The 24,789-nt window shown below is 32.8% G+C and overlaps 2 protein-coding genes across 2 annotated transcripts in view; one reads left to right on the top strand and one right to left on the bottom strand.

Annotated features, from left to right (window-relative positions):
* Positions 1-1,265: 1,265 nt before the first annotated feature.
* The window catches only part of LOC142229853 (uncharacterized), a 150,602-nt gene continuing 127,078 nt past the window's right edge, over positions 1,266-24,789 (bottom strand). Inside the window, exons 5-7 of the mRNA XM_075300436.1 lie at positions 7,529-7,646; positions 2,338-2,463; positions 1,266-2,271 (exon numbers count right to left, since the gene is read on the bottom strand). Coding sequence (XP_075156551.1) covers positions 1,750-2,271; positions 2,338-2,463; positions 7,529-7,646 — 766 coding nt within the window. The 3' untranslated portion in view covers positions 1,266-1,749. The remainder of the gene's footprint in view (positions 2,272-2,337; positions 2,464-7,528; positions 7,647-24,789) is intronic.
* On the top strand, positions 8,589-20,196 carry LOC142229852 (protein phosphatase 1H). Its single transcript, XM_075300435.1, has 3 exons — positions 8,589-10,480; positions 10,554-11,255; positions 19,102-20,196. The coding sequence occupies exons 1-3, from the start codon at positions 9,265-9,267 to the stop codon at positions 19,176-19,178; spliced, it is 1,995 nt and encodes a 664-aa protein (XP_075156550.1). The 5' UTR covers positions 8,589-9,264; the 3' UTR covers positions 19,179-20,196.

Genomic DNA, 24,789 nt, shown 5'->3' on the forward strand with positions numbered 1-24,789 from the left:
TTATCAATTAATCATAATAATCAAAATAAAACTTTAATTGATTTAACAAATTTTTTAATTGCAACAAAAATCAATTAAAAAAATTAATAGTATCATTTGATTTTTTAATTGGATCAATTAATTTTTTAATCAATACTATCATTTCTGTGATTGAAGACATTTCAATTAAAAAATTAATTGGATTTAATTTTTTAATTGGATCAATTAATTTTTTAATTAATACTATCATTTCTGTGATTGAAGACATTTCAATTAAAAAATTAATTGGATCATTTAATTTCGTGAATGAATCAGAAAAACAGTTTTTTGTGTGTAGTTACGTTTTTAATTGAGTTTTGCAATTAACATCAATTAAATTTTTAATTGAATAAATTAACAAATTAATTGAAATTTGCTAATGAAATCAATTAATTTTTTAATCAAGTATTTTTAAATACTCAATTAAAACTGTGATTGATACTATCATTTTCGTGATTGAAGACATTTCAATTACAAATTTAATTGGATCAATTAATTTAGTGATTGAATCAGAAAAAAATCTTGGCGCTCTTATCGAAGTGTTCTTTTATTAGGACAACATTCCTTCTACACCGAGAAAAAAGTGAAAAGAAAAAAGAAAATGTTAACTAAAATATTTTAGTAATTGCAACATGATACAAATTACTTAATAATTTTTATCAAATTAAAGAAATTTTTTTAAAAATAATTTTTTTCTGTTGTTTAATAAAATATCATATTTTGGAAGAAAATTTGAAATTACAAATTGTTAAAATGTCTTTAGCGCTATATGAAGTTCTCTACAGACATAATTTAAGTAAAATTTACTCATTTGACGACAAACTTATGAAATCAATTTCACCAAATTTTACCCATTTTAGGAAAATATGAACTGTTTAGTAAAATTGTGTACTTCATTTGTATAAAACTTTTTTCTCATTTTTAGTTCACGTCAGTAAAGTAAAACATAATTAAAATAAGAAAAATTTTCTCAAATTTGTCTATATTGAACAAAAATCAAGAAAGTTTTATGAACTAAAATAAAGTTAAATCTATAAAAAGTCTATAAAAATTTTCGTTGTCTTTTTTCTGGGTGTACCAAAAACCACCAAACCAATATCTATAGCCGTTACCTACTGTAGACCATAAACACTTTTGATTTAATTAATGAAAACATTAATTTTATCTTTAATATTGTTTATTAAAATTAAAATATAATCTTTAATTAAAATATACATCGTTATATCCTTTTATGTCTATATATAGTAATTATATAGCAGTAATTACAGAGTACATTTTATATATAAAAAGAGTGACGATATATGACAATTATTATATAAGGTATGTAGTTTTATATGTATGTATAAGGTTATAAAAAATATATATCCTTGATAAATCTTGAATAGATTAGTTATGCATTTTTGCTTTAATTTTACTGCAGGTATATCTTAAAATAAAAAAAAAAAACTATATACAATAGATTATAGATTAGATAATAGATAGATTACAATTGTATTTAAAACTAATGGTTAAGGCAACTTCTCACGATGTTACAAAATTCTATTAAATCATTAAAAAGATGGCACCAGAATCAAGTAAACTCGTAAACATATGCCAAGTAATGAATGAATCTCATAGCAGCCACATTTAACGAATTGTCAGATCGTGAAAAGCTGCCTTCGTACACACGATATATGGTATTTCCAATCAGGCCATCCCTTTTTCAGATGCTGTCACTTCTTCACCATTCGCCTACATAACCACATCACGACAAACTATTTTCGTTTTCGATGATGCTCTTGAAGGTCCCATACCAGCAGTTCGACCATATGTATCACTAGCACCTGACGATGATGAGTAGTCTATGTGGCTACTACTCACTTGGGTTTGTTCTTGTCTGGCCAAAAAATTATCGGCTATTGCTCTGTCCAAACCGGTATATTGGAATGAAGGATTCCCATCGATGACATCAGCATCAGATTTACGACGTTGACGTCGATTAGCTTCCGATTTGCCAGAACGTAACATTTGGGCTGCTGCCTTACGTTTCTTGCGAGCATCAACAGATTTTGTGCTTCTCTGGGTGCGATAAGTTCCCGAAACACTTCCCGGCATACTAACGGCTAGATGTTGTGGTGGTAGTGGGCCATATATCACTGGCATTGAAGCTGTTCTCATATAGGGTAAGGTCATGCCTCGGTAAGCCCCCATTGGTGGACGATGCATAGGTGGTGGGGGCAACATTGACTGTGGTGGCATCAAGTTTGGTGTTATCTAACAAATTAGAAAGGAGTTTAGAAGAAGACTTAATTTGTTTTCGATTTTTGGATTTCATCTCACATTTCCAGTTGCTGGTATTAACATCATCGGTCTACCATTAGTTCCCATTTTCGGCTTGGTTTGTGCACCCATATTGGCAGCTTGTGCGGCATACATCCAAAGAGCTGCCAATTTTTCATTGTTTTCCTGAAATAAACAAATATTTGTTTTTATTTTTGTTTTACATTGAAAGAAGTTTGGAGAATTCATGTTAAATTAATTGCTTTGGAAGACAGTAGAGCTTATCCCACTAATAGAGCTCCACTACTTTGAGTAAACTCTAAAATTCGGTAAAGAAAACTGCATTATCCGCAGTTGAACACATTTTCATTTCCAATATTAGGCAGCAAAAAGCTGGAATTATTTTACAACGATTAATTACGGGTTTTAAATCCGGTATGCAACTCTAGTGATAATTATATTGTATGACGATAATGCAGTTTTGACGTGTTCTTATAATTGAGTGCTGTCCTATTCCATGTTTAGCTCAATTACAAGGGGCATAATTTTTTAGCCGAGTTCGAACGACGTTACCTACTGCAGTGAAACCACATAGAGAAGTTTAGAAATGGCCAAAACTGGCACAAGCATTACTAAGAAGGGATAAATCCCCGCTGAACATCTTTTTGGTGTGAGGTCGAAATTGAGAATGAAACCACGACTCTTCATATGCAGGGCAGGCATACTAACTATTGGACCACGCCCGCACCACTTAGCAAAGTGTCATTCGAAAAGGTTCTTTCTTCACTGCAAAATTGTTTTACCTGCTTTTTTATAATTTAACATAATTGGTCGTCATTTTTCAGGTTCCAAAATGGAATACCCTGAAGGAAAAATTCAGAATTGTCAAAATTTTATTTCTATAGAAAATTTTGTCAAAATTTTATTTCTATAGAATTATTGTCAAAAATTTATTTCTATAGAAATTATTGTCAAACTTTTATTTCTATAGAAAATTTTGTCAAACTTTTATTTCTATAGAAAATTTTGTCAAAATTTTATTTCTATAGAAATTTTTACCAAAATTTAATTTCTATAGAAAATTTTGTCAAAATTCTATTTCTATAGAAAATTTTGTCACAATTTTATTTCTATAGAAATTTTTTTCAAGATTTTATTTCAATAGAAAATTTTGTCAAAATTTTATTTCTATAGAAAATTTTGTCAAAATTTTATTTCTATAGAAAATTTTGTCAACATTTTATTTCTATAGAAAATTTTGTCAACATTTTATTTCTATAGAAATTATTGTCAAACTTTTATTTCTAAAGAAAATTTTGTCAAAATTTTATTTCTGTAGAAAATTTTGTCAAAATTTTATTTCTATAGAAAATGTTGTCAAAATTTTATTTCTATAGAATTATTGTCAAAATTTTATTTCTAAAGAGAATTTTGTCAAAATTTTATTTCTGTAGAAAATTTTGTAAAAATTTTATTTCTATAGAAATTTTTATCAAAATTTTATTTCTATAGAAAATTTTGTCAAAATTTTATTTCTATAGAAAATTTTGTCAAAATTTTATTTCTATAGGATTATTGTCAAAATTTTATTTCTATAGAAAATTTTGTCAATATTTTATTTCTATAGAAAATTTTGTCACCATTTTATTTCTATAGAAAATTTTGTCAAAATTTAATTTCTATAGAAAAGTTTGTCAAAATGTTGTCAAAATTCTATTTCTATAGAAAATTTGGTCAAAATTTTATTTTTATAGAAAATTTTGTCAAAATTGTATTTCTATCAAAAAATTGTAAAAAAAAATTGTACCTCTTAGTTGAAGAGGAATATTTTGCAAAATTCTACCAATCTGCCAAACGGTGAAAATTCTACCATTTTTGGAAAAATTCTACCAACTGCGGCAAACGTGTACACAAGTCCAAGAAATCCTGCTCCAGGGCAGCACCAGTTTCCATGTTGCCAAAGTCTTCAAAAGAGCTCGAATGTGGGGTTCTTCAGCAATTCCCAAAACTGACACAAGCATTACTAAGAAGGGATAAATCCCCGTTGAACATCTTTTTGGTATGTGGTCGCAATTGAGAATGAACTCTTCGTATGCAGGGCAGGCATACTAACTATTGGACCACGCTCGCACCACTTAGCAAAGTGTCATTCGAAAGGGTTCTTTCTTCACTGTTTTGTTTTACCTGCTTTTTTATAATTTAACATAATTGGTCGTCATTTTTCAGGTTCCAAAATGGAATACCCTGAAGGAAAAAATCAGAATTGTCAAAATAGAAAAATTTGTCAAATTTTTATTTCTATAGAAAATTTTGTCAAAATTTTATTTCTATAGAAAAGTTTGTCAAAATGTTATTTCTATAGAATTATTGTCAAAATTTTATTTCTGTAGAAAATTTTGTCAAAATTTTATTACTATAGAAATGTTTGTCAAAATTTTATTTCTATAGAAAATTTTGTAAAAATTTTATTTCTATAGAAAATTTTGTAAAAATTTTATTTCTATAGAAAATTTTGTCAAAATTTTATTTCTAGAATTATTGTCAAAATTTTATTTCTATAGAAAATTTTGTCAAAATTTTATTTCTATAGAACATATTATCAAGATTTTATTTCTAAAGAAATGTTTGTCAAAATTTTATTTCTATAGAAAATTTTGTCAAAATTTTATTTCTATAGAAAATTTTGTCAAAATTTTATTTCTATAGAAAATTTTGTCAAAATTTTATTTCTATAGAAAATTTTGTCAAAATTTTATTTCTATAGAAAATTTTGTCAAAATTTTATTTCTAGAATTATTGTCAAAATTTTATTTCTATAGAAAATATTGTCAAAATTTTATTTCTATAGAAATGTTTGTCAAAATTTTATTTCTCTAGAAAATTTTGTCAAAATTTTATTTCTATAGAAAATTTTGTCAAAATCTTATTTTTATAAAATTATTGTCAAAATTTTATTTCTATAGAAAATTTTGTCAAAATTTTATTATTATTATTAGTTTATTTAAAATCATAATAAATTATGAAAATAAATACAAAAAAATGAAGGTACTAACAACTAAGGTTTTCGACCTATTGTCAAAATTTTATTTCTATAGAATTATTGACAAAATTTTATTTCTATAAAAAATTTTGTCAAGCTGGTATTTCTATAGAAATTTTTGTCAAAATTTTATTTCTATAGACATTTTTGTCAAAATTTTATTTCTATAGAAAATTTTGTCAAAAATTTATTTCTATAGAATTATTGTCAAAATTTTATTTCTATAGAAAATTTTGTCAAAATTTTATTTCTGTAGAAAATTTTGTCAAAATTTTATTTCTATAGAAATTTTTGTCAAAATTTTATTTCTATAGAAAATTTTATCAAAATTTTATTTCTATAGAAAATTTTGTCAAAATTTTATTTCTATAGAATTATTGTCAAAATTTTATTTCTATAGAATTATTGTCAAAATTTTATTTCTTTAGAAAAATTGTTCAAAATTGTATTTCTGTACAAAATTTTGTAAAAATTTTATTTCTATAGAAAATTTTGTCAAAATTTTATTTCTATAGTAAATTTTGTCACCATTTTATTTCTATAAAAAATTTTGTCAAAATTTAATTTCTATAGAAAAGTTAGTCAAAATTCTATTTCTATAGAAAATTTTGTCAAAATTTTATTTTTATAGCAAATTTTGTCAAAATTTTATTTCTATCAAAAAATTGTGAAAAAAATTTTACCTCTTAGTTGGAGAGGAATATTTTACAAAATCTACCAAAACATCAAGAATTCTACCAATCTGCCAAACGGTAAAAAATCTACCATTTTTGGAAAAATTCTACCAACTGCGGCAAACATGTACACAAGTCCAAGAAATCCTGCTCCAGGGCAGCACCAGTTTCCATGTTGCCAAAATCTTCAAAAGAGCTCGAATGAGGGGTTCTTCAGCAATCCCCGTCTTGAGCTTATCGAATATCTCTCATTCCGCACTCTGTCAAACCAAATGATAGAGGTTATCTTCGTTGGCGAAGATGAAATCAAAATCCGACTCAACAACTTTTTTGACACCAGACCGATAAATAATTAGCCAAAACGACATCGCCAATCTAAGCTATGTGCGATAAAACTTTTGCACAACTGAAATTTCTCTTATATGTCGATAAAACCGACTATCATGTTCAAAAATAGACCTCTGTAAAAGTAAGGCTAGGTGTGTACATCTAGCGAAATTTCATGTATATGACGATAACACAGTGCGATAAAACATGTGCACAACTGAAATTTCTCTTATATGTTGTATATATGTATAAACCCGGAATATCATGTTCAAAAGTTGACTGCAAAAGTAAGGCTAGGTGTGTACATCTAGGGAAATTTCATGTACATGACGATAATACAGTTCCTCATGCGCTTTACAAACTTTCAGTTATTCCGGACGGAATGTCGGTGTTTGTAAAGAATCTTACAGTGTGTCGGATCGATACGACTTGTCGGCGATGACTAAATAATTGGTAAATGTGTTATCGATCCCATGAACATGCAGCAGTATCGATTATGCCTTCGGACTTAACTTATAATGTGCGCAATATATGGGATATGTTCGACACGAGCACTGTCGTCCGGAATAACTGATAGTCTGTAAAGCGCATCAGGCAGTTTTCGAAAAGTGGTCTATTGTCAGAAAAAACTTGTAAAATAGCAGACATTTGTATTATGCCCGGTATGTACCTATTGCGAAATTTCTTGTTGCATACCAATAATACAGTTTTGATATGTATTTCTTACGAGAGCAAAATGTAAACAATCGATAACAACGGCTAACGAAATTTTCGGTAGCCAATATAACAATGCATATCTTACTGGTCACGGAAATTTCGTTGGAAGTATATACCGGCCTTTACACACAAAAAAAAATAAGACTCCTCCGAAACGAAACGACTCAAAACGAAAGTTTTGATATGTATTTCTTACGAGAGCAAAATGTAAACAATCGAAAACAACGGCTAACGAAATTTTCGGTAGCCAATATAACAATGCATATCTTACTGGTCACGGAAATTTCGTTGGAAGTATATACCGGCCTTTACGCACAAAAAAATAAGACTCCTCCGAAACGAAATTTTAGATCAAAGAAGTTTTTTGGAATGCCTGATATGAAAAATTTATGTAAGCAAAATTATTGCTTCAATATTCCTGCTCTTATAGTAAAGCTGAAACCCATTTTTATATCAATATCTCTTTTTTTTTTAAGAATTATATATGGTATACTTTTTCACTTCCTGAAATAGACATAGCTTTGACATATTGGTCCATTTTCTCTGGGTCTAAGGCCAGTCCATTGGCATTTGTTTTAATAATAATGTCTTGTAATTCTGCAGTTTTTGATCTGTAAGGAAATTAGGAAAAAAATAAAAATCATTAGAAAAAGTGAATAAATAAAAAAATATATAAAATAGATAGATATCATTAATTCACATATTGTGCATTTTATATATGGCAATTTTCACAGAAATGTCTCCAGCAAAAATGCGCATACATTTCTTATGGTTATAAACTATTTAGAGATACAATGCTTTTACATTTATTTGTAAAAATTGTATTGAATAAACATTTATAGGTGTTCATTACGCTTTACAGTACAGAAAAGTAACCAAAGGATTGAAAATTTTATAATAAAACAAAGGTTTAAATAAGAATTGAAGTAATGTTGAATTCAAACGAATCTCAAATATTTGTCTTTCAATAAACTAGTTTGGTCTCCAACTGTATTGCTTACATCATACCTATACACAGTTGCTTTCTTTGGTACTGACATACGATTCAACTGATTTTCTACCACTACTGAACACAACCAAAATAATGCGCATTGTTGCCACTGTCAGACAATAATAAAAGCAAAGTGAATTGCAAAAGACAACAAAGCACCCGTGCACAAATTTGATTTGTATTATGGCAGTAATAATAATTACAGAAGAAAAATATTAACAGTCAGTATTCGCTGAAAACTAATTGGGTTGATAATTTCCCCCAAGCCATGTTAGGTTTTGTCATATATTTATTAGTATTTTGCACTAGCAATTTCGGTTTCTAGTAGTGAAACACGAACTTAATACCGGTCTTAAAAAAAGAAACTTATTGAATTGGTGATTTGAGGCATTCTCTTTAAATTTATATTTTGTTTAGACAATTATTTTAGTTGTGGTTTTCACCTGAGAAACCCACACTTATTTCTGGCATTTTTGTTCCTTTTAGAAGTTCTCACAACCGCACTTGGTAACACTAACGTATGTTAGATTGGCAACACTGACCAAGTGTCATTTCATATATTTAAGTTATTGAGATTTGTGATTAGAAGAAGACCATTCATTCTTGTTCGTTGAAAATATTTTCCAGTCAGAACAGATTGACAAATTTTTTAAAAAAAGGATTTCTCTGAATTCTCCAAAGGAAAATCCCATCAATCAGTTATAAAAACAAACTATTTTCCTTGTGTCCAACAACAAAGAGTACAGATTGATTCCACTTAACAACAACAAAGTTACCACAGCAAATTCTGATTAGGATTGATTTTCTAGGAAAAAGAATGTAGTTGAAGGAAGTGATTTCCAACCGGAAAACGGCTATTTCCCACTATACTCTTCTATGGCTAACTGAAATCAGAAAAAAAGTGTTTACGTGGCCCTCGTCCGAAGGAAACAAAGTAGATAAAAATCTTTGTCGAGGTGTCTGACTAAACGCCAACAACAACAATACCAAAAAGAAACAAAGTAGCTCATCCTCCCCCTTCGTAGACAGGTCTAAGCTTTGTGATCGCTGTCGTCGTCATTAGGCAGCATAGTGCAATTGTTCTCGTACTACATTATTCACTACAATAACTCACACATGCTGCTTCGTTAAGGGCGAATAGGAAAATCAAAACAAATAATCTCAAAAAAAAACAATTGTCATCTGTTTGAGAGTGGAAGCAAAGGAACAATCCGATTAGTTTTTCTAAAAGCTATAATATGTTTGCCAATATTAAAAGTCGCTTTTTGGCCACTGTCATTGCACCCGACATGCCAGCCTTGCCGTCTGCGAGCAATGAACATCTGATACGAGGCAGTGCCGCATATCATCAACGCATGTTGCACCAACAACAATTACAAGATAAATTTGCCTATGCTCGACCACCATTCCTGCAATTACTAACACCTGATGAGCTAAAAGCTTCCGCCGATCACAATGTTCGGCCGATTATTGTGCCACGAGACATCAGTATGTTACCCTGGGGTACAGGTTACGCAGAATGTGTAAACTCCGGTAAATCAGAATGGAATGAGGACCAAGGAGCATTTTGCCGACAAATATTATCAGACCCTACCCACCAATACCCCGACTTACCCTATACATATTTTGGTATATTCGATGGTCATGCTGGTTACGGGGCAGCATTGGCGGCCTCTCATCAATTCCATCATATCTTACATGAGAAGTTGGTGGATTGCATTGAACTTTTACTGCCCCGGGAGGGTATGGAAGACCCGAAAGTCAATACAACAACACAATCGGTAAATTCTTTTCCCCATCCCAGCCATTTTCAAAGAAGTGTGTCAAAGGATGAATTAATTATGGGAGCATTGGAGAGTGCTTTTGTACATATGGACTCGTTGATAGCTCAAGATCGTGATCGCTATCGAGATGCTGGGGGATGTACAGCATGTGTGTCTCTCTTTATAAATGGCAAAATGTATGTGGCAAATGCCGGTGATAGTCGTGCTGTTCTCTGCCAGCGTAAAGTTTTACGTAAAGAGGATATGCCAGCAACACCCGATGGTTCGGAGGGATCTTTTCCTGTGCCATTCTCTTTCGATCATACCCCCGAAACAGAAAGAACCCGACTACTGGGAGTGGCTCAGTATAAACCACATTTAATGGGTAAATTCTATACTGCCATGGAGTATGCAAAACGTCCACATGAACGTGATCTCGGCCAACGTATCCTTTGCCGCCAGGGCACTATGAAAGGATGGACTTATAAGACGTTAACCCGCGAAGATTTAAAAATGCCTGTTGTAACGGGTGAAGGAAAAAGGTCAAGGCTTTTGGGTACATTGGGTGTTACAAGAGGATTTGGTGATCATGATTTATTGGCAATAGCGACGGGCACTTTGATTAAACCATTCCTGACGGCTCAACCAGAAGTCCTGTACAGAGATCTCACAAAAATTGTTACCATTCCAGGTAGGTAATAGATTTAAGGAGGGTATTTTGCCTATTTACATAATTTCCTACGTTATTTATATTCGACTTTCAGAGGAACAAAATGAAGATGGCGACTATGGTATCTTAGTTATGGCAACCGATGGTCTATGGGATGTCTCAGAGAACGAGGCTGTAGCACGAACTGTATTCCAAACGCTACATAAATATCCTACAGAAAAACATCGTTATACAATGGTGGCTCAAGAACTAGTGGCCAAGGCTCGAGGTAAAATCAATGAATATGGCCATTGGAGACTGGCAGACAGTAAAGCCGCAGCGACTGTCGACGACATCTCTGTGATTGTTATACCTGTCCATCAGTATTATAAAGAGCATATAGAATGGGAACAGAAATGTTTGCGAGAATATCGTGAACGTTTGGAGCGCGAAAAACTAGCTGCTCAGGCTGTGGAAGCAAAAGAGGATGTTGTCACAAGCGATCAACAAATAACAAGTTTGGTTAATGGCCTTAAGGAAATGGCTCACGTTGAAATAGAACCTTCATTTAATGAAGAAGACGGAGAGAAAACTCAGCATTCCGAAATGAAAATGGAAGATAAAAAAGAATCTACTGAAAAATCCACCACACAATCTTTCATAGAGATGGAGAAAGTAAGCACTGAAGAAAATGCAAAATTAAAAGAATCACAGTCCAGCAATATAGAGGATCAAGAGAAATCATCTGAGCCTATATCTAAGGTTGAAGCAATAGTGGAGGAAATTAGCATTATGGAAACAGCACGTGAAGAATTGGGTAATTATTAAAAATATTTATCTGCATACAGAATAGTTTCCAAGTGAAACATAGATAAAAATATGGCATATCATGGACAAACTAGAAGCAGCAAATAATATAAATAATAATGATAATCTAGTTCATTTTGATATTCAAAAAGTTTTTTTGAACCTAAGTTGGATAAAATATGCATGTAGTGGGGAAACTTGTTTTAGATGATTGCAAATTCATGAAGTCATTCTTTTGAACGAGTTTTAATATATGTACTCTTCATGGTGTTTACTAACTTTAGTTTACTGTATCGCCAATATAACCAATAGTCCCACCACGTGGTGAAATCATTTTTCTAGAAAAGGACATGAAGGAAGAGAAGATAGTATATAATTGTATTATGTAGAAGAATCATACATTTGGTTGTTAAAACCGATCCGCACTAAGGCTTTTATTAAAATAGGATAGGCCGAACTTTATAACCCCTTCCCCTTGATTTGAATAACTGCGGGAGTCAATATCCTGGCTATTTTCTTCCAAATTCGCTGTTCAATAATGCAAAGAAAAAATAATAATGCGACACAGGGCCGGCTCAAAGATAATCGTTTTAGTTCAAATACATAACTGGATCCATTAGGAAAGTCTGTCTTTTACGAAAGATCTGAAGGTCATGCAGACGATACTGATCGTCACGTAGAAAATACAATGGTCATTTAATTCTTGTCATTGAGCATAACATTTAATCTCTTGTGATTGAGCTTAACATGGAATCGGGCAGCACTCAGTGATAAGAGAGAAGTTCACCAATGTGGTATCACAATGGACTGAATATTCTAAGTGAGCCTGATTCATCGGGCTGTCACCTAACCTAACCTCATTTAATTTTTTTTTTTTTTTTGGAAAATCGAGAATGTAAATGTATTTAAATTTAGAACTCGACAAAGTAGAACTGCTAAAAAATTGAAGATATCCATCCCCAAACCCTCAGCCACGTTAGTGGCTATATGGACTGTAGTTGAATGTCAGAATCTACGGATAGAGCGCCAGATCCTGGACAGGATTCATGCGGATACTGTAGCTGAAGCGATGAGAAGCTACAAGGTTAATCCTGTTAATCCTTTATGCATGTCCAGCTAAACCTACCCGACTGACCATCAGATCACTCTGGTCACATCCCATCCTAGTTGAAGAGTTAATTGATTTGGATACACGCTGATGTACCAAAACGCAAAGCGAAAATGAATGAAATCACAAAAAACTTTTACAACAGTAACAACAAAAAGCTACACGGCAGAAGTACGCAGGCAGTTGAATATTAGTGCCGATGGCGAAATGATTCCGACCACAAATTACCCCAAAATTCTTGGGGTCACATTCGACAACCTTTTCAGGTCGTCTGCCCATGCTACTGCAATTTGTAATAAGCTCCGTGATAGAAATAAGGTCCTCAAGTCACTTGCCGAATCGGTGAGAAGCTACAAGGTTAATCCTGTTCTCCGAGTCCAACCATCGCCCATAGCACCGGAGGAAAGAGACCTCCCACGGCAGACTAGGGTAGTTTTAGCCCAATTAAGATCAGGCAAGTGCAGCCGCCTCAATTCCTACTTATCAATGATTGATAGCAGCGTAGCTGACATATGTCCAATTTGCAACCAAGGGCCACACGACACGCGTCATCTTTTCTCTTGCCCAGCTAAACCAACCCGACTTACCACCAGATCACTCTGGACACATCCCACCTTAGTCGCAGAGTCCTTCGATCTGGCTACAAGCTGAAGTACCAAAGCGTATAACATAAGAATGGACGAAATCACAATAAACTGTTACAATAACAACAACAACAAAAAGGTTTAAACAGCCTTTGACGAATTCGTACTCGTTTTTCGATTATAAAGCAATCCAGCCAAAACGTCTGTGTAAAAAAATTTCCAAACCAGACAGGGTGGTCATATTCTCTGCCGAGATGTGTGTCGTTGCACCTGTTATGGCTTACGCATCGGGGCAATTCGACATGACCACTCATCTGCCATTCAATCCAATAAAGCCCAAGTTTTCGATCATTTAATTTCCCATCCATCTCAAGAAAACACTACACACAAAATTGTTTTTTCTGATTCAATCACGAAATTAATTGATCCAATTAATTTTTTAATTGGAGTGTCTTCAATCACAGAAATGATAGTATCAATCAAAAAATTAATTGAAAGTCATTTAAAAAATTAATTGATCCAATTAAAAAATTAATTGATACTATTAATTTTTGTGATTGATTTTTGTTTCAATTAAAAAATTTGTTGAATCAATTAAATTTTTAATTGAATACTTTTTTAAAACTCAATTAAAATTTTATTTGGAAAAATATTCGTGAAATTATTTTCTGTGTATCATAATCCCTCATGAATTTAGTTTTCTTATAAAGAAACAAGTACATACGGCCGCAAGTTCGGCCAGGCCGAATCTTATGTACCCACCACCATGGATTGCGTAGAAACTTCTACGAAAGACTGTGATTTAGTCCATACATGGTATATATTAGACAAAAAAGTTATGTATAGTTAAGTCTACAAATAATTACGAATCGATATGGACTTTTTGTACGTAGAGAGCCAGAATTGAAATATGGGGTTCGCTTATATGGGGGCTATATACAATTATGAACTTGATATGGACCAATTTTTGTATGATTGGGGATCGATTTATCTGAGGGCCATATATAACTATAGACCGATATGGACCTAGTTAGGCATGGTTGTTAACGACCATATACTAGCACAATGTACCAAATTTCAACTCACTCGGATGAAATTTGCTCCTCCAAGAGGTTCCAAAACCAAATCTCGGGATCGGTTTATATGGGACTATGTACGATTATGGACTGATATGGACCCCTTTTGGCATGGTTGTTAAATATCATATACTACCACCACGTACCAAATTTCAAGCAGATCGGATGAATTTTGCTTCTCCAAAAGGCACCGGAGGTCAAATCTGGGGATCGGTTTATATGGGAGCTATATATAATTATGGACTGATAGGAACCAATTCCTGCATGGTTGTTGGATACCATATACTAACATCACGTACCAAATTTCAACGAATGGCAAGAATTTTGCTCTTCCAAGGGGCTCTGGAGGTCAAATCTGGGGATCGGTTTATACGGGGTCTATATATAATTATGGACCGATATCGACCAATTTTTGCATGGTTGCTAAAGACCATATACTAACATCACGTACAAAATTTCAGCCGGATCGGATGAAATTTGCTTCTCTTAGCGGCCTCGCAAGCCAAATCGGGGGATCGGTTTATATGGGGGCTATATATAATTATGGACCGATGTCGACCAATTTTTGCATGGTTGTTAGAGACTATATACTAACACCATGTAGCAAATTTCAGCCGGATCGGATGAAATTTGCTTCTCTTAGAGGCCTCGCAAGCCAAATCGGGGGATCGGTTTATATGGGGGCTATATATAATTATGGACCGATGTGGACCAATTTTTGCATGATTGTTAGAGACCATATACTGACACCATGTACCAAATTTCAGTCGGATCGGATGAAATTTGCTTCTCTTAGGGGCCTCGCAAGCCAAATCGGGGGACCGGTTTATATGGGGGCTATATATAATTATGGACCGATGTGGACCAATTTTTGCATGGTTGTTAGAGACCATATACTAACACCATGTACCAAATTTCAGCCGGATCGGATGAAATTTGCTTCTCTTAGAGGCCTCGCAAGCCAAATTTTGGGGTCCGTTTATATGGGGGCTATACGTAAAAGTGGACCGATATGGCCCATTTGCAATACCATCCGACCTACATCAATAACAACTACTTGTGCCAAGTTTCAAGTCGACAGCTTGTTTCGTTCGGAAGTTAGCGTGATTTCAACAGACGGACGGACGGACACGCTCAGATCGACTCAGAATTTCACCACGACCCAGAATATATATACTTTATGGGGTCTTAGAGCAATATTTCGATGTGTTACAAACGGAATGACAAAGTTAATATACCCCCCATCCTATGGTGGTGGGTATAAAAATTGATATATTACCGCACTTAAATTCAATTTGTATTTGAACAAAGAGAACTATGTTGCCAATATTTAAATTTATATGTTTTAGGGTTAAGAAAATATTGTCAAACAAAAATTTTGCGATTCCGAATATCGGAACATGCCCCAATATCTTCTCACATCGATACAAGTGGTAATGAGTATGCGAACTGGATTGATAGAAGACAATTGAATTCACATCAAATATCCTTTCCACATTGCTCCCATAAATCACCATTTTTCAATGTGTTTCTTAGGATGATAGATCCTTGCTTTACCAGATTTAATTAGAATGGGCACCTCACTAGATCATAAACCTGTGTTATCCATATTTTTTTTATTCATATTTTGTAAACAAATAAAATTTATATAGTTTTATAATATGACATAGTTCCGATATCCTTGAACTACGATGGGAAAAACTTTTTAGTTGAAAATTGATACACACATTTATCAAAACAGATCCAAAACAACAACAAGATCCAAAACCGTCAACAGTAGTAATCTGCTGTCGTTTTTTAGTTGCTTCACTTTGTACTAAAGGTTGTGGGTGTACTATATTATTAATAAGCATAGCAAAAAGATTTTTTTTTATGAGTTCATACTTGTACCGGAAAGATTAACCAGAGAGCCTTTGTCTACAAACGTATCAATATTCGGACTATAACACACCTCTTTCGGCCAGTTCTTCGGCAGGGTCATCTTTAATTATTTATCTGACGTCATTCATGGACTGAATAGGTGAATAATATCTATGTAAAATGTCACTGTGTCGCCAAATTAATCTATCAATTGCTTCATGCCCTTATCAATTCATTAATGAGTAATCGTCGTATCACCTCAATAATAAAATATACAATATAGAATACTATGCCCATATATTTGCATTAGACCTTAAAACGACACAAAGTAAATTAATATACCATACATTACAATAAATACGAATAAATGAAAATGAAGGTTTTATTTCAGACATTTTCAATTCTTAAGAAATCTGCATGTAGTATGTAGTATTAAAAATATACTCTCTTAAGCAATATAGATTAATAATAAAAACTCTGAACATTTCACGGTAACACAAATTTGAAATATTAATTGGCACGAACGGACAGACATTCTAGAAAAGAAAAAATATTTTTTTTTTTGGTATAGTGTTTGTGCTATTTCCTTTAGCAAACCAGGTGTAATTTGCAGCTCTCCCTCTTCATTATCCCTTATGACCATCCTACGAGAAACTTTTGTGCCCTACTGTTGACAAATAATTTCCCTTACAGTGGCTCAGAGAACATCTACTTTGTTATAGTGACACGCATGTAACACATTTTTGTGCAAATGTTATGTATCTATTGAGGGATAATTAAGGAATATTTATTATGGCCATTAAATTCTTTGGGAAATTAAACGAGATAGGTAGCTGATGAGGATTTTGTATTGTTGAACACAGAGTATTGCGATTGCCTACAGGAAATATATCGAGCTTCTTGGCAACATACTGGTGGATTAGCACGAATATTGGCGCTTTATTATACTTTGGCATTTTTGAACCGCCAGTTAAAATGGCATGGGTTCAAAACAAACAAAAAAAAATTGTCGTGAGTCACGCGTTATTCACGGCTTCGCGTGAACGGGACTAAACAAATGCGTGAGTAAAAATCAAATTGTGTGTTCGTGATTGTGAGTGAGTAAAATTTCTTCGAAATCACGCTCCCGATAAAAATTCACCTTCACGATCCAACTCACACTCACGGCAAAACAGAGACACAAAAAATCACAATCACAAACGATTAAATTCTAGCTCACCGATTTTAATCACCTTCATTTATTTAATCACGCTTAAGATTTCAATAGCGTGAGTCACAAGAAATTTCGTGACTTATGAGAATTTTATTGAGCAACGAAAATTGTCGTGTTCCGAAAATATTCGTGAATCACGAAAATTGTCGTGAATCATGCGGGAGCGTGAGGCATAAACGTTATTCGTGTGTGAGCGTGCGCGAGTATGACTTTTCATTTCGTGAATTTGTGTGAGCGTGAATTCCTACCCACATGGCGTGCGTGAGTACAAATATTTATTCGTAAATGTGTCTGAGCGTGAGCGAAATTCCACTCACCCGCGCATCTAAGTATATATTTACTGTAAAAATAAAAACAAACTTTTAAAAATTCAATAAAACGTAAAACGTATATCATTACAAAACAAACTATTTTATAGCCACAATTGCCCACAGGCAACATTATCTACCGCCAAACGAATGGGCGTGTGACCCGAAATTTTGGCTATACGCTTCTTAAATGACTTCAACAAGATTAAAAATAAAAAAAACCAATTTAGCGATACCTACAAAAATTCGGGGTAGAAAGGGTTAAGAAGTGCCTCTGTTTAACAGGTTGGCTGATAAGTCCCCGGTCTGACACATAGATGGCGTCGCTAGTATTAAATGCATATTATTTTTATACAGTACCAACCTTCAAATGATTCGTGTCAAAATTTGACGTCTGTAAGTCAATTAGTTTGTGAGATAGAGCGTCTTTTGTGAAGCAACTTTTGTTATTGTGAAAAAAATGGAAAAAAAGGAATTTCGTGTTTTGATAAAATACTGTTTTCTGAAGGGAAAAAATACGGTGGAAGCAAATACTTGGCTTGATTATGATTGGTATGCAAAATTCAAGCGTGGTGAAATGAGCACGGAAGACGGTGAACGCAGTGGACGCCCGAAAGAGGTGGTTACCGACGAAAACATCAAAAAAATCCACAAAATGATTTTGAATGACCGTAAAATGAAGTTGATCGATATAGCAGAGGCCTTAAAAATATCAAAGGAACGTGTTGGTCATATCATTCATCAATATTTGGATATGCGGAAGCTCTGTGCAAAATGGGTGCCGCGCGAGCTCACAATTGACCAAAAACAACAACGTGTTGATGATTTTGAGCGGTGTTTGCAGCTGTTAACTCGTAATACACCCGAGTTTTTCCGTCGATATGTGACAATGGATGAAACATGGCTCCATCACTACACTCCTGAGTCCAATCGACAGTCGGCTGAGTGGACAGCGACCGGTGAACCGTCTCCGTGGAAAGACTCAAAAGTCTGCTGGCAAAGTAATGGCCCCTGTTTTTTTGGATGCGTATAGAATAATTTTTATCGATTATCTTGAGAAGGGAAAAACCATCAACAGTGACTATTATATGATATTATTGGAGCGTTTGAAGGTCGAAATCGCGGCAAAACGGCCCCATATGAAGAAGAAAAAAGTGTTGTTCCACCAAGACAACGCACCGTGCCACGAGTCATTGAGAACGATGGCATAAATTCATGAATTGGGCTTCGAATTGCTTCCCCACCCACCGTATTCTCCAGATCTGGCCCCCAGAGACTTTTTCTTGTTCTCAGACCTCAAAAGGATGGTCGCAGGGAAAAAAATTGGCTGCAATGAAGAAGTGATTGCCAAAACTGATGCCTATTTTGAGGCAAAACCGAATGAGTAGTACCAAAATGGTATCAAAAAATTGGAAGGTCGTTATAATCGTGGTATCGCTCTTGAAGGGAACTATGTTGAATAATAAAAACGAACTTTGAAAAAAAATGTGTTTTTCTTTGTTAGACCGGGGACTTATCAGCCAACCTGTTAAATATTTCTCTCTGTTAGGGTTTGACAAAATAATTGTCACCTTTCAATAAATGTCGGAGAGCTTCAACCAAAGTAAGGGTTATGTCTAGTCCTTTCGATCCCTATTATTAGAATTTTTTACACTTTTCCATACAGTAATACAAATTTATTTTCATTAATAATTATCTCTTTTCCAGACTCCTCAACCCCCGAGAAAACCTCCACGCCATCCAAGTCAAAACAGCGTAAAAATCAACGTAAAGATAAACGTTAAACATTTAGACATCATAAGTTTCTAATTAGAAATTATTAAATTATTAGTAGTATACAAAATAAACAAACGAACATCATAATATAAAATGATAACAAGAAAAAAGTGCTTAGAGACACACCGAAAAAAAATAAGAACACAATTATTGGTAAATAGTAAGTGCTGTTTTATTTTCTATGTACATTTATTTTCCTATTTTTTTTTTTTAACTATTTAGTCATTAAAATTATTTCATAAAATATTTAGCCTATTTTTATAGCTTATTTTTGACTTGACAGACTTCTTGACTTTCCACGATAAAAGCGAAAATAGATCAATTTCAAACTTAAACAAAAACTACAACCTGCTTCTTTGCAGTTATAATTTATTTATTTAGAGCATTATAAGAAAAGGAAAACCTAATCTAAATTTGAGTTTTTATAACAGAATATTAGTAGATGGTCTTAAATCAGATCATATTCATATAGCCAACCTATTCCTTTTATTTAATTAAGCAGGAAACATTCTGTAAAATATATATTCAATAAATGCTTTTACCGGTGAACTTTATAATAAAATAAATAAGTAAATAAATAAATTATTAAAATATTATCGATACCAACAACATATATACATTTAGAGATAAAATTATATAAACAAAAAACAATAAATAAATAAAAAAAATAACAAGAAATTTTTGAGTGAACATTTTTCTTCGTTAAATATCTCATTTTTTGCAAACACATATAACAATTCGAATTGTAACAAAATCAATTAAATTTTTTCAATAATTATTGAAACCAAAGTGAATTTCGGAAGACAAGACAATTAACAAAAAAAAAAACAAAAACATAGAATTTTCATTAAAAAAAAAAAATATATTAAAAACTCATTCGATAGGAAAAGCAAAATTAATATGAATGCAAAAATATTTACATATTTATCAAATATTGTTTATACCACAAAAAAGCAAACAACAAAACATAGTTTTAATAAAAAAGAGTAAATAAAAAAACCAACGTATTTGCATAAAAACGAATAATTCCTGTCTTTTATTTATTTTAGCAATAGATAACCACTGATAAGGTTTTTATTGCCTAACTCAAACAATTCTTTATCTATATATTTTAGCAAATAAAATTTATCACACCTATTCGATTTTGCCCATTTTCCCTTCGCGCAAACTACTTATAATATCTCATGGTTATTATCACGTTATTAATTGTTGTTAACTAAATCCTAATGGCATTACAATTTCCTGTTTTATATGGAATATTGTTGTTTGTTCATATACAGTTGGGGCGGAGGGAGACAACAGTACCGTGAAAATAATACGAGGGCAGTTCGGAAACTTCTTTCTTTTTACAATGGAAATGTTAGAAATGCGTGCTGTCATTAAATATTTACATAAAAAAGGTTTATCGGGACAAGAAAGTCATAATGATATGGTGAATGTGTTAGGTGAAAGTGCTCCTTCATTTGCAACAGTAAAAAATTGGGTTACTAAATTTAAACGTGGTCGTACAAGCATTGAAGATGAACCACGTAGTGGACGTCCAAAAACAGCAACAACAACAGAAATTGTAGCCAAAGTGCATGATATGGTATTAAATGATCGACGAATAAAAGTGCGTTAAATTGCTAATATCATGGACATCTCAAATGATCGAGTCCATTTAATTTTGCATGAAGAACTACAGATGAAAAAGATTTCTGCCAGATGGGTGCCGCATTTGTTAACAGTCGATCAAAAACGCATAAGAATGAACATTTCTCAAGCTTGTTTGGATAGTTTTAATAGGTTGGCTGATAAGTCCCCGGTCTGACACATAGATGGCGTCGCTAGTATTAAATGCATATTATTTTTATATAGTACCAACCTTCAAATGATTCGTGTCAAAATTTGACGTCTATAAGTCAATTAGTTTGTGAGATAGAGCGTCTTTTGTGAATCAACTTTTGTTATTGTGAAAAAAAATGGAAAAAAAGGAATTTCGTGTTTTGATAAAATACTGTTTTCTGAAGGGAAAAAATGCGGTGGAAGCAAAAACCGGACTCTGCCCCAGCGAAATCAACAATAATTGATTGGTATGCAAAATTCAAGCATGGTGAAATGAGCACTCACATTTGACCAAAAACAACAACGTGTTGATGATTCTGAGTGGTGTTTGCAGCTGTTAACTCGTAATGCACCCGAGTTTTTCCGTCGATATGTGACAATGGATGAAACATGGCTCCATCACTACACTCCTGAGTCCAATCGACAGTCGACTGAGTGGACAGCGACGGGGAACCGTCTCCGAAGCGTGTAAAGACTCAAAAGTCCGCTGGCAAAGTAATGGTCTCTGTTTTTTGGGATGCGCTTGGAATAATTTTTATCGATTATCTTGAGAAGGCAAAAACCATCAAAAGTGACTATTATATGGTATTATTGGAGCGTTTGAAGGTCGAAATCGCGGCAAAACGGTCCCATATGAAGAAGAAAAAAGTGTTCTGCCAAGACAACGCACCGTGCCACAAGTCATTGAGAACGATGGCAAAAATTCATGAATTGGGCTTCGAATTGCTTCTCCACCCACCGTATTCTCCAGATCTGGCCCCCAGCGACTTTTTCTTGTTCTCAGACCTCAAAAGGATGCTCGCAAGGAAAAAATTTGGCTGCAACGAAGAGGTGATCGCCGAAACTAAGGACTATTTTGAGGCAAAACCGAAGGAGTACTACCGAAATGGTAACAAAAAATTGGAAGGTCGTTATAATCGTTGTATCGCTCTTTAATAATAAAAACGAATTTTGACAAAAAATGTGTTTTTCATTGTTATACCGGGGACTTATCAGCCAACCTGTTAAGTGTATTGAAGTTTCAAGAGATTATATTGAAAAATAAAAATATTTTTGAAAAACTAACTATTCTCTTTCATTGATATGCTAAGCAGTTTCCGAACAGCCCTCGTAGTATCGTCTACTGGAAGTAGTGTCATGGTTCCCATGCCCTTTTTAGAAATAAACGGTCATGAGTTCATTATTAGAATCAGGAGAGGGGCCAAACGAAATTTTACTGTTCACTCTGGTTGCCCAAGATATTTCTTTGTAGATTCGAAAACATTTGGGACAATTGAACAACGTTAACGAAATTAATCTTAACCCTTTTACTACCGATGACCACTTAGAAGGACATTCGAAAAAGACACCAAATTCTATTTTCCCACTTAGTTTCGATTTATTTCTCGTTGTTATTTTAAAGGAGAGGCTTTAGTCTAAATAAACTATAAATCTTTTCCATATTAGTGAGGTCTAAAATACATTTTTATAAACTTCTTTAGCAATAAACGAAAAATACGAAAATTTGAGACAATTTTTCTACTGTATGTTTCTAGTAAATGGACATTCATACAAAAACTATAGCTGATACTTTTACCGGTTATTTTTGTATTTTTTCTCACACTTTGAAAGATATTATAGGCCAAAAAGCGCTTATTTTCGTAAGGCCATTTGGCCACAATTCAAGAACCAAGTTTTCAGAACAAGCTCTTGAAGTAATTGAGGTAGGTTTTCAAAATGACAATTTTTGTTCTGTATACTGTTAGTACAAGTAAAAACAGAAAAAAAAGTTTTTATCGTTAGGTTTATTTCGGTAGTGGAAGGGTTAATCTATTACAAACTAATATAATTAAGTTATTCTTTTACAATATTTCTAATAATTGGACGTTAAAAAATGAAAATTTTAATAGCAATCTTCTCAAAATTATCCACCCAATGTTTGCAATTAAAATAATTTTTCTTGATTTATTTGATTTTTATTTTAAATATAATACAATGATTTTTATTACATTTTTTAAATATAGTAATTAAATTTTTGTATATGCTATATATTGAAATCCAATCCAAATATATTTTATGTATATTTAGATATTTTGAAATGAGATTTTAACTGTTTTATATATTAAATCTAAATTAAAATAAATAAGAAAATGAGATGATATTCGAATTAATAAAAATATTACATTGGATATTTTTCGGATGTTCACAGTGAAGTGCTTTCCTATTATTCCATTTTAAGAAAAAAAAAAACATAAAATTTAATTTTTTATATGCTGCACGAATTTCATAATGAATTTTATTCATATTTTCAATTTTAACCTCTGGGAAAAATATATAGATATATGAAATAGGGAAATTGTGGTTGAAATTTCTACTAAATAACCATTAAAACGACTGGTGAAAAAATGACAGCAATCATTACCTTTAAAAGGGTGGTTAATATGATTATACACTTACGTCCATGTTCTTCATTTCGATTTATGTAGCTCATTTAGAGAACATTCCGATTGTAAAGGTGTTCTTCAATCCGAATTAGAGAAAAAATTCTCCAAATATTTTAAAGAAACACAAGTAATCTAAATCAATTAGAATGACAATATATTATAATGTAATATAATATATAAATACTTATTCAAAATTGCATTAAAAGGCATGTATTTATAAAGTTGAATATGTTTTCTTGCTATTTCTTACATTAAATATGTGGTCGCATAACATTACATATAAGAAATCTTTAATAACAAATAGGTCTGTTCCTTCCTGTGAATCTTTAGAGTGTGATTTTCTCTCTCTCAAAAAAAAAAAATACATTTGAGAGAAGTTAGAGTTGCCGTAGTGTTTCGTACGTAGCACTGACTGTCTGTAAAAACATTTGCGACCAGAAAAAATATAATTTGGTAACCCCTAATGATAAAAACAAAACTCCATGAAATGGTCCGGTAACCAAATATCTCAGAGTGGCCGTTAATTGGTGGAATCGAATATGTCTTTTATGCGTGGGGCTACCTCTCGCAGGACAGACATGAAAGCGTCCTTGTTAAGGCGTTATAAGGCAATAATATAAACAATTCCCATATACAGACATACACAGCATCTGGAATGGCCATGGGATCTGAAGAATTCCGAAGGCAACGGAATTCTTTAACCCAAAACAAAATCCAAACGGCTTTTTTAATAACTCTTCTAAAGAAATAATTTCTTCACCGAATCCACAGCAGACTCGAAAATGAGAGACAAAACCACTCCAATTTAAGAACAGGAATTTTTTTACCGAAAATAATTAGAGTGAATTTTATTATTTTGTCGGATTCGGAATAGACTCGAAAATAAGAACATGGCTGTTAGTTTTCTTTTTTTTTGGAAAATTCATACTTGACTATAGGGCTGTTTTCTTTTAGCACTGGATATGCTAAGCTGTTAAGGACAAAAATAAAACAGAGTACTCGTTTATCCAGGACATCTCCAAAAATATGCAACACTGTCATCAGCTGTTTAAAAACAATCACAGAAAAGAAGTGAAATCTTGCATTTTTAATGTATGAAATGCTTCAATTAGTAGTAAATATTTACTGCTGCGATTATTTATGACACTGTATCACTTTGAATTTCATGTTTTTCGATAAAATAGTCACAATAAATTGCTATTGTGAATCGAAGAAGCGTCACTTTATCCAAATACAATCTGGCAACATCGGGGCGACTTGCTCTGATGAGATGTTCTGGATAGAACACCAGTGCAACGATGTTCTGGATAGCCCATACAAATGTTGCATCCAGTGCAAAAAGAAAACAGCCCTTATGATATTGAATAACAAC

Source organism: Haematobia irritans, chromosome 3 (genome assembly GCF_050003625.1).
Source record: "Haematobia irritans isolate KBUSLIRL chromosome 3, ASM5000362v1, whole genome shotgun sequence".
NCBI lineage: Eukaryota > Metazoa > Arthropoda > Insecta > Diptera > Muscidae > Haematobia > Haematobia irritans.